This window comes from Colletotrichum aenigma (genome assembly GCF_013390185.1).
Source record: "Colletotrichum aenigma strain Cg56 chromosome Unknown KSG_Cg56_contig03, whole genome shotgun sequence".
In the NCBI taxonomy this organism is placed as follows: Eukaryota; Fungi; Ascomycota; class Sordariomycetes; order Glomerellales; family Glomerellaceae; genus Colletotrichum; species Colletotrichum aenigma.
The window spans coordinates 1,373,263-1,384,747 of NW_023500909.1; the positions used below are offsets into that span (position 1 = coordinate 1,373,263).

Consider the following 11,485-nt stretch of genomic DNA (forward strand, 5'->3'; position numbering starts at 1 on the left):
ATCAAAGAAGCCTTCGTCAAATTGTTTTGAACTAGGTAGGGTATTATTAATGAAGCCAACTCCCGACCGACTTGTTACGCTCTTCCATGGCCATCCAGTCCCGGGATATGAGCAACCAGTGAGGTTCTCAGGTATGAGTAAGCCCCTCGCCGCAGAAATCACGTAAAGTTCGTCCCGCAAGGTCCCCCCACCGACGAAAAGGGTTTGCCACACAAATAAGACGCCGTGATCGATAAGTACATATCGCGTGCGACAACAACCGACTTCCTGTGCATAAGTGACTTGTTGGCGTGAACTACCGCAGCATTTCTCGGCAGAGCTTCAATCGGTCACTTGCTTCCCGCAGCAACTCGGAATGGGACTGCTCGAGGCTCGTCTTCAATAAGTCGAGGAGTTCTGGCAGTCTCTCATTCAGGTCCATCGCTGATTCATCATTCAACTCGTCCAGTGTGGCAAAGTGGGCTAGGTACCTGGCGATTTCGCTGTACCGTCCAGGTGGGGCGTTCTTATTTGGGATACCAAGTGCTTGAACAAATGACCAGATCGTCAACGCCGCATAGTACATGATCCACGGGCGATGTGGATCAGGCTCGGTGCGGCATGAGTAGAAGACTGAAACCGGCTCAGGAAGTGAACCGAAACTACTTGTTCGCCGTTTAGGTCCTCTCTGGTCCACGAGGACGCGGTAGAGCAGTTTGAAAGAGTGGAGGACGGCCTGTCGTGTTGAGGCTGCGTTGGACCAGGTCCTCATCCGCGCAACGGCATTTGAATGATCTCGTGTGGAAACCTTACGTCCAACCAAACGCTTGGCGCCGGCGTATACTTGGCAGTCAACAATGTCAACGTGAAGGCTGATGTATGCTAAGTGATAGAGTGCAGCGGCTGAGTGAATCGGACCATTGGGGCTCGATGGTTGACCTGGTGCTTCAGGTGTGTCGTTCGCACCGACGGCCTTGTCGAAGCTCTCCTTCCATTCGTCAAAAGCCCGCAGCAAGATCTTCTTCCAGCTGTCGTGCGTCTCAGTACTCGGTGTACGCAGGTCAAGCCACTTGAGGTGGGATTCTCGATGGGACAGATGCCACCCAACACTCAGTAGACCTGACATGATGATCATCCGTCCGAAAGTATGTGTCTTAACCTCCTGGCCATGTAGAGCGCTCTTCAGTCCATCGAGGAAGGAAACCTGTTTGATGCCGTACATGCGGTAGTTGCCATCGAGCTGGCGGAATACGTCAGGAGTGGCAGCTGTCCAAAGAGCATCATCACAAGGCAGAGGAAGTCGGATCTCATGGGGTGCCATGTCCGCTGTGTGTCCAAACATGGCCGCGTGGATGATGTCTAACATGAAGGCAGCAAACACGACGCGATGCATCGCTTCCGACTCGGCCCATCGCACCCACCATGTCCTAGAGTCCAATGATGCTGCATCGTTGGAGGTGGGGGCCTGTTCTTCCGGCGGCGATTCACTCCCCGCTCTTCCAATAAGAGGACTACCTCTCCTGAGGAGGGTCAAGGTGGCGGAGTGATAGATGTGAGCTCGCTCATGGAATCGCCTTGACGAGAACATCTTCTCGTAGAACTCCAGGAGTAATAGTGACTGCGCAATTGCCAATCCCACCGGCGGTGATGCCTCTTCAGCTGTAAGGATCTCCCAACGAACGCTGGATATGACGACATCGGCGAACCCTCCGTATTGCTCCAGGTTTCCTGTCGAGTCTCTGCTGCTCAAAGATGCAGCTCCTAGCGCAATCATGACCATGAGTAGGAAAATTGAACATCGATTTGCTGCAAATGTCGGTTGATGGACGATGGGTAGCCTTGACGCAACGTTCTTCCAGTACTCCTGCAAACAGTCGCGCATCATGTCGAGGTTTAGTGCGGGGAGATCTCCACCACTTTCTTGCACCAAGTTGATAATGCGGTGCTCGTACTTCGGTTGCTTCTGACGAAAGACCTGCAGCCATCTTAAAACTTCTTGGCGTCGGTGTTCACCAATGAGTTCATCGCTGACATCCACTTGCCTTGGCGGTGTCGGGTCTAGCTGTGAACGGCTGGTCAAAGACTCATAGTCATAGTGGATATTGTTGTTGAAGGTCGATTCCAAGCCTCCCTCGAGGAAAGGGAGGTTTGCGACGCCATTGAAGTCGCTGAAACTTGCTTGAGGATCGAACAGCCAGACGGCAAAGTTCTCTCGGGATAGTAGTGCTTCGTCCGATTGAAAGTCCATTGCATTGAAAGACGGCATGATTGATGATTCTGCGGGTATCGGCGGCTGATCCCGGCCGAATAGATCGGATTTCGGGCGCATCATGTTGACGGAGATATCGTCTATTGATGGCCATGTTGATGGTTGGCCAACTCTGGCTGTTAATGATGCATTAGGTGCGCCCGTTGTAGGCGTTGGGGTGGCGTTAGAGTCGGGAGTCAGCAGGATGGCCGCATCGTGCGGGCCGGCCGACGACGATGGCTGGACTGGCTGAGTGAATACCGGTCGGGCGGGGGTGGCAGCCGTTGGCGACGACACGGCGACGCCAGACAGGCCGTTAGAGGCAGCGGAAGTGCTGAAACTTGGTGCGCGGTTACGGGGGATATATGAAGATGAGTGTCGCTTCTTGTGCCGGCTCAGTAGGTCAGCTCGAACGAACTTTTGGTCGCATCCCGGGACATCGCAAATGAAGATCTCTTTGGGGTTGTCTGCGAGTCGCGTCAATTGACTTGTCCTTGGCACATCTAAGACGCGCAGGTGAGACCGCGCATGGGCTTCGAAGCTTCTTACGGTTCAGTTGATGTCTCTGCAGATGCTCCGCCCTTGAGTACAGCTTCTCGCATCCTGGATGGTCGCACACGAATCGTCGAGGTGCGCCCTTTCGACTGGCGCGTTTGTAGTTACCAGCAACGCCATGCTGGGTTGGAGAAGGGTGGCTCGCCATGAACGGTAGCTATGGGGACATGGTCGGTGGCAGTGGGTTGCTCGTCGTGGCTGAGGCAGTCTTCGCTTGGGAATTATCGCCGTATCAATGCGTAGACAACGTCGGACACGGTGGAGTCGGCATCGGTGAGGACGCGGTGAGGTGCGCCGCGAAGTTGAAGATATGTCGATGGAAATCGTTGAAATTGGGGATGAGATTGGCAAAGTTCCGCCTCAGGCGGCTGGGTCAAGACTCAACGCGGGGAATGGGCGAGCTCCCCCAAAAGGGCCCCCCTTCCCCACACATCTCGGCCGTCCTTTCCCTGAAAGAATGATGGGGGAGACTCAAAATCGGCCAACTGGAACGAGGAAAGTGGACCCCCACGCGTCGCTCCTGCAGCGAAAAATGACAGTGCCGCACGGTCCATTGGCGTTTTCACAATTCTTCCATCTCACTCACTCACTCACTCACTCACTCACTCACTCACTCACTCACTCACTCTCACTCCAGGTACAACTCATCCGTTTAACCGCCGAAGCGACAGTTCGTTGAAGACCCAATGAAGCCCGGGGCTGAATGCCATTTAGCTAAACTAACAGGCTCTCCACCCATTCCTCAGCCTCCCGGCAATCCTCCTCAACGCAGTATCCTCCCTTTCGGCCTTTTGGAAATCACGCCGATGAGCCCCGGCGGCAGGGCTGACAATCTCCAGCAACCGAATATACGGCATCCCGAGCCGTCCACCTGACACTCCGGCCTTGCGATCATACCGCCCGTTCCGCACCGCAATGTTGTCGTCCGTGTACGCCGCCAACTCCTCCGGCACCCCGTCATCCCTAGTCTGATGTTCCAACACCTTGATCAAGTCGACCAGTACAGCTTTCGCCGGCAGCTTCATATCAAAAATCTCCAGCGCCCTCGTCGTGTGCCGGATGTCATGCGTCACAACACCCATGGCCGCATAATCCGCCGATAGCTCATCGATAATTCCCGGCGCCTTCTTCATCGCATCGTCGCTGTACAGCTCAAACGTCTGGTTCGAGTCAACCCGCATGTACCATGGCTCTGGTCGCACTTTCTTGTTGCACTTAGTCCCTTCCAGCATCCGGATCGTTCGCCGACAGAGTTGCCGCATCGGCTTCTTGTCATCACCGACCGATGAGAGCCAGGTGGGCTTGTCGGCTGGTGCCATGATATCCAGCTGCAGTGATGGCATGAGCGTATATTAGCGACATTTATACTTCTCCGAAAAGTTGAAGGTAAGAAACACCACATGCTCGCCGCTCCAACAATCGGCCATTTTGGCGTTCTCCAGGGCACACTCTTCGTGGCGCCGTAACTGGGGTTCAGTGAGGAGGCGAGGTTTGAAATTCGCCGTGGCTTCAAAATACGTAATTTATCTCTGAAATTCGTTGATGTACAAGACAAAACGAGAGAAACTGCCACTGGACTTTTGTACAAATCCGGGTATTAATGGTGTCTCGCCATCTCACCAAGCAAGCTGCCCTGTGTTGAGGAGGTTTGAGCCCGTGCCCGGTGACTCACACCGAGCCGTCAGGTGTGTGCATCGAATCGCCACGTTCAGCCTCATGAGCATATTTGAAGCTTACCATTTAATTTGTTTAGCGGTGTTCCGTCATCTAAAATTAGGGACTTCGGGATTCCGCATGTCGTAGTCAGCGACATCTCTGCCATGAATGACACTAGGAACGATGTCAACGACGCCAGTAACGATGACAAGGAAAACGAAAAGGACCACAGAAGGGACCTTTTTTTTTGATCGGAACGATAAAAGGGAAAGACAAACATAACCCGGCGACATGGGTTGAAACATCTGCTCGGATAGTGCGAGTGTGGAGTTTTGATGAGCACACCGTATATTGCGCCGCACAATTTTGTTAAAATAGTTGATTGTTCTAAGTTCTAAATACTGCGACGAGGTATTGCTTACAGCCTCAATGCGGCAGTCCTAAGCAAGAGCTTAAGTCAGTTCAAGTAAGGCAGACAGTAAGCACAACACTTACCATAGGAAATCAAAAGCTCTCAAGGCAAAAGACATGTGCAACCGCTAGAAATGTTGATGCAGCTAGGTTCTCCGGGTTGCTTCCTGCAGTCAACGCTGCCGCAGAAGTCTCCGCTGCACGACGCCGCGTACGCTGCGGCGGCGTAAGCCAGAAGGGTAATAGCGATGGATTTGACGTGCATATTGATCTTCGTGAGAACGAAGAAGGTTGACGATAGTTATTGAATGATAAAACTTTAAGTGGTAGGCGACAGGATGATGGGATGAAAATGAAATGAATGGTTTGAGTCGCTGAGGTTCCCATGCTCTGCCTTTTATCGTCGCCTTCAAATGCTCTGATGTGCCCTTGACGGAGCCGTCCGTAGTCTGCCGGCGGGCTATCGTACCAACCCACCGGCGACTTTATGATGATCCGAAACTAGGTAGATCTACAACTTAATATCAACCTGAAACTGTTCATCCGGAGTCCGTCTAGAGTCCGGACGGTTGTAAAGCTTGTTACATCAATCAGCCTTCGCCGTACAACCCTAGGCCGGGGAAATTACGAAACGACCTAGGCTTGGAGCATGAGTCGCAACACATAGACGTATGGTCAGTTCTAAGAAGCGAGTCAGAAACTACGAGTCACGATACGTTGCACTGGTGAGATACATGCACTAAACAGCGTATTCAGCCATGTGAAACTCAGTCGGACTGTCAGTTGATACAAATGATTTTAAGCTAGTTCGGTATGAAAGTGCCAGATCCGTTCAAAAGAGCTCACTCGCGGTTGCTTCGGGCCTCTCGAAAGGACCCAAATGACTCTCGTCTACATCTAGGCGTTCACTTGAGTTCGATTGGTTAGTTGTCCTCTGATTCGTCTCCTGACGACGAATAATTGTCTTCTGATTTGTCTCCTGACCACGGATAACTGTCGTCTTCTTCCCATCTATGAAACTGGTCACCGCCCCAGATTTCATACTCACGTCTATACTCAAATCGATGTCCGTATGATACTCAAACTTTTGCTTCTGAGAGCGATCTGTAGCTTAAGAACGTTCGCTGAAGAAAGCTGCCTCCTCTCGAGCCGGTGGCAGAGCTTGTATTACATCGCCAGGGGCAAGGTTTGTACTGCGGATCTCTGTTGTGAGACCTCGCGACGTGTGTTGTCTGGCCGTGATGTCCCATTCACTCTCGATAATCTCCGATAAATCAAACTCCCGGTTCATACTCCATACAGCATGAGCTTTTTTGTTGTCGACAGTGTAGCAAAAGTGGCCCGCATCCCGTGCTCCTGCATCTTGTCCTGTAAACCAAAGTTCAAATTGCTTGATCTCGGGAATTCCTCAAGCGACTTTAGCCATATTCATCATCATGTCGGCATGATCTTCCACGGCTAGTCCTAGACCAAAGAAGGTCATCGACAGATGTTGAAGAAATGGCCACCTTAACAAGACTAATCGTGGACCCTTGAGAAGACTTGCGTCTATAGCTTTTGAGCAACGAAAGGTCCTAAGTTGATGCCTGGCGCTGAGAAGAGATGTTCTGAAAACTGTCGACGGACGATACCAGTATCCATGCTCGTCCATGTCACGTACGGTGAGTGATTCGACTGCAAGCGGCAGGAAGTCCCAGCGCTCGTATTGTATCGAGCGGTTGCGACCAACCCGCTCTTGGTACCCGTACGAGATCTCCTTAAGTTGTCTGATCCTTTCATGGCTGAGCATAGATATGACAAGAGTCCCCGATAGGAACAACACCGGCATCTGTCGCAGTTGAATTCCAGATGCCGGATGGAACGGACGCAGTGGACTGTCCGCAGGGTGCCCTGAGCGAGTTTGCTGCCCAAATGATTGAGATGATGGCCGCATGACTGGTCCTCGTGGATATCCAAGTCGAACGACGCGTCGCGCTTCCAAGCGGCCATTGTGTCGAAGAAACCGTCCATCACATCGGCGAAGTCAGCCCCCAGTCTCATTCGACGCCGTGGGTAGTCGACAATAGTCGTGAAGCCCGATAGATCTACGTCTATCACAAGGCGTAACTTTTGCAAACATAACAGCCGCGAGCCTCGGATGGTGTTGGCCAAGGTGTCAGGGGTGATGTGGCCGGACAGAATGCTAGCGTTCCTTCTGGACTACCACATTCTCAAGAATCTGCGTGGCTAACTCGCGGGGTAGATCGTCCCCTGTTACCCTGGTTTCTGATAGCTGCCTAAAATCCTTTGAATTTTGCGGTTCGGAATGAGCCAAGCCTGCCGTATGAGGGCTACGTCTTCGGCTAAGAGACATGCCGAATTCAGCATCATGCTTCTGGGCGGTGACAGTCGGGTTGGAACCGCCCCTCAGGCGGTTGGGAAGGTTTGTGATGTAGCTCAGTGAGGATGACAGGCACATCTTGGTGTTGAAGTAACGGAATGATTAGTTGTCATGTTATAGGAAAACTCCAAAAGGCAGCTGGCAGCCCTTTATATCCTCCATGGCATAGCTATAGAGGTTTCTACGTGATCCATCCTGGTCCTCGTGTATGTCTCCGCCAGCTTCATACAGGTAAAAGTTGACAGAATACACGCACAGACCCAAAGAGCACCAATGTCCGCCAGATTTCTAAACTTTGTTATCGGGAAAGAATGGTCCACAGAGGTGATCTCTTTCATCCTATTCGAAGAAAGAAAATGAACCCGAACGCTGCTCGAGGACTTGGGTTTTCTTCCTTTTCTCAATACCGTGCAAGTTGATTAAATCTCGTTTCGTACAATCTTTATCCCAACCAACAATGACGGACACCGAGACCAATACAGGCCTGCGCCAAGCTCGCTACCAAATAACAAACAGAACAAGCAACGATAATTCAGCCATTTTACAACTACCCGTGGAGCTTGTGCTGCAAATCATCGAACACCTCGGAATCATCGACAAGGCGATTCTGTCAAGAACTTGCGCTTCGTTTCGGATCTTTCTCGATACGGATTGGGCACCTATATCTCGCGAATGGTGGGCATACGAGAAGGTCTGGTTAAGAATCGTCCACGATATGCCAAACCACTGGTTCTGCCACTCATGTCACAAAATCGAACCCATCAACCAAAGATATGTGCCACATAAACAGTGGACACCATCTTGCCAAAGAAACAATCGTAGGGCTAGCCTCAGGACACTCGATCCGTACCAGATGCGCTCGGTGCATGCGCAAATGGCCCTGAAGCTTTCTCGCCTTGGAAACATCAACAATGCATACTTCAAGAAGATTATGGCACCGTTCAGCATATATCGCCGCGCCCTGAAGGGTAGCTGTCTCAGGCACTACCGCGCCGTGCCAAAGATCGTCGATGGAAATTTCCTTCTGCAGAAGCAATGGAAATTTCAGAGCATCTTCGATAGCCGCGGTTGCGAGTATCCCTGGAACAAGGAAATGTTTACCATCAACAAGCAACTGGAGGGAATTCCGCTCGTCTGCCCACACTTGGGCATTGCGCACAGTTTGAATGAGAGACAATATCTTGATTGGGAACGACCAAGTCATTTATGCGAACCTGAATTCGAGAACGACTTCCGGTCTGCTATCAGCTATATAGGGCACGGCTTCAGCAACAGTTGCTATAAGTGCGCAGTGGAGTACGCAATATGGTGTCCTAATCAGTATACGGTAGTTATTCGCTCTTGGTACGTTGAGGATAACCTGTGGTTAGAAGACCGTAATCACTGCAGATATAGGAAGCCCTCCATCAGGAGGCTATACAACAAATAACGTGGATCTTTCACTGCTAAACATGCAACTACGCACTACAACGTTGATAACGATGCTCTGTTCGGCCTGGATGTAAACTCACCTAACTCGATTATCACATCCAGTTCAAGTGTCTCGTGAGAAATTTTGATATTTTGAGGATTATTGCTGCACTTTGGCCAACCGTAGGAGGAAATAGCAAATCCTGGGCTGCGCGTCCATTCCGACTAATCAGATGAGCACAGAAGATACATTATCCAGGCGTTGCAATGCTAATGAACACAGGGTAGGTACCTGCCCTGATCACTGAATCTCTTAAAGCTCACCGCTGATCATGAATCCGTCAACCTGAATCCCAAGGCCAACCATTCTAGGTTCTGCTCGGCTGTGATGTTCACAGCCAGAACGATTACCTGTTTGTCTATCCAACCTGAAGCGTACGCATCAAAGTTTACGCCACATCACCCGACCAAAGACGCATGGGTGGAAAGCCTATTGGTTCTCAAGGTTGGTGCTGTTTTACACAAATGCTTCCAACTTTTGCACTGTAGGCCCGCAAATATGTCATAAACTCTATTCGGCAATGAGAGATTTACCGCAGAAATTGCATTGTATGCATACTAGATTCCAGTTGATGAGTTACCAAACAACAACTCAAGTCCACGCCCATCATGACAAATATCGACAACACGACGTCCCACAGCGGCTTCGATCTCCGCAACACTCGTTCTCTTAAGACGATCGCACGAGCTCATCTCCTTCGACTACCCCCAGAGCTTCTCCTGAACACCATCGACTACCTCGATATTGTCAGTGTGGTGATCCTCTCGAGGACCTGCGCCCGCTTTCGAGCCCTCGCACAGAAGGGACTGGAAACAATTTCTTCGCCAACTTCCTTTCGTAGGAAAGCTCGTATTCTGGGCCAAGCTTGCGTTCGACTCGTCCAATCATTCAGTGTGCCAAAATTGCCATAGAATGCATCGAATCGACGGGGACGGTGTGCCCCAGAACCACGTTATGCCTCCTTGTTTGGGATCGGGGCATGATAGGTGGCCAGATATGTCGCTCAATCCGTATAGAGTTCGTCCTCGACACGTCCAAACAGCTTTGAAATTATCTCGGCTCGGGAACATTCATCAAGAGTATCTCGAGAACCTCATGACTCCATACTGTCAACCCGACAAATATGATCACCTTCAGTACTACGCGGCCGTACCAAAAATCATCTCTGGCAGGTATTTTCTGAGGAATGAATGGATATTCAAAAGTTACGGCGAGCGCCACTTTGAAGACGTACACTCGCAAACCAGACGGGCGACGCTAGTTTGTTTTCACATGATCATAGCTTTCACGTACAGTTCCTTGAAAGTGTGGGATCTCGTGGAGAAACATCGTTTACAGAGGACATATTCAAGCACACCCTTCGATAAGAGCTTCTGGGAAGCGGTTTGTAATGTTGGTAAAGAGTTCAAAGAAAAGTGTGCGAACTGTTCCGACAGAACAGAGTACTCAATCTTGTGCCCGGATAAGTACACGATGGTCATCCGTGCCTGGTACGACTATGGAACTGAGACGCACGATGACTGGGCATCAATCATGGGATTTCTGGAAAAAATGCCTAGGAGAGGATCTTCGTCACGGTCAATCCTGGAGATTTTTGACGAATGAAAGACCCATCCAATTTCATGAGTCGACTGAATATCAATAAACGTCAAAGGCGGACGGTCGATCTGAGCTTATTTGTTTAGCTAAGGTAGTGATAAAAGAGATTGGTCTATAATTGAAATATGAAAAGCAATATCAGAATGTTTTACATCACTTGGTGCTAGTAACGATGTGTTTCCCTGTGGTTGAGAATCCGTGAGAATACTCATAAGGGTTTTTCTTCTTCTTCTTCCCTTTTTTTTTCTTTTTTTTTTTTTTTTTTTTCTCTCTCCAATCTGGCAGGTTTTTGGCTGTCACCTGGATAATCTCAATGCGTTCCCTACATGGACTTACAGAAATCACTACTTACTGTAACCGTAAATCTCACACTGGCATGTTTATCGCCGCACGCCTAATCAATATTTGGTTACTTACCTGTTCTCGCGCGCTCGATTCCCCGCTACAAGTTCAGCGCGACGTATCGTCGTTAGTCACGCTGAGCTTCAATTATGAAAGCAACATGTGTAGATGTTCGGGTGTGGTGAACACCGCCCAGATATCTCATCTCAATAGGATCCTTTCCGCTTCCATGCGCTCTTTCATAACACTGAATATTGGACAGATAAAAATCAACAAGCTTCATGTCTATTAAATACCGCATCGCTTCCACGGAAGCTTCATAGAGCACCGTGAGAGCTACTAGAGTGCACCGGAGAGAACGGAACAGCAAGCTTTAACCTCCGCTGCGGACCGGCTGCTTAAAAGTGTCGGTCCGGCGCGTTCAGCGAGCCCGGCAGCACGGTAGGCCCCTGCTAGGGAGCTGACCAGTGCTAAAATAAGCTGTCATTGCTTAGGCGAATACGCGTGAATTTGGGGGACCAGCGGAGCTTGCAGATTGGCTTGTGGGCGTTTGTGTTAGCAAGATACTCTCATATCGGGCCATTTTACACCACGATGGAGGTATCGCCATATCGCGACTCAGGGGTCGCCGACCAACATCCTGGAGATGACCCAGATCGCCCTGCGAGGCCTGCTCCGGCAAGCTTCGGGGCCAAAGCTGGCACCCGCGCGCCGCGGGCGCAGCTGAAACTGGAGAGAGAGCTTGGCGATGGAGTTTGAATCTCCAGATGCGTCGTCAGCTTGCACTCATTCCCCCTTTCCTCCCATCCGCTCCCTTTGACATTTTTCCTTTGTACGCTCAAGA

General features: G+C 50.6%; 2 protein-coding genes across 2 annotated transcripts; one reads left to right on the forward strand and one right to left on the reverse strand.

Annotated features, from left to right (window-relative positions):
• Positions 1–295: 295 nt before the first annotated feature.
• Positions 296–4,101, reverse strand: klf1-1 (Zinc finger protein klf1; the record flags this gene model as incomplete). Its single annotated transcript, XM_037319603.1, has 2 exons — positions 296–2,694; positions 3,507–4,101. The coding sequence occupies 2 exons, from the start codon at positions 4,099–4,101 to the stop codon at positions 296–298; spliced, it is 2,994 nt and encodes a 997-aa protein (XP_037180959.1).
• A 4,002-nt stretch (positions 4,102–8,103) lies between these two features.
• CGCA056_v004349 (uncharacterized protein) lies at positions 8,104–8,658 on the forward strand (the record flags this gene model as incomplete). Its single annotated transcript, XM_037319604.1, has 1 exon — positions 8,104–8,658. One exon carries the CDS (start codon positions 8,104–8,106, stop codon positions 8,656–8,658), a length of 555 nt encoding a protein of 184 aa, XP_037180960.1.
• Between the last annotated feature and the right edge of the window lie 2,827 nt (positions 8,659–11,485).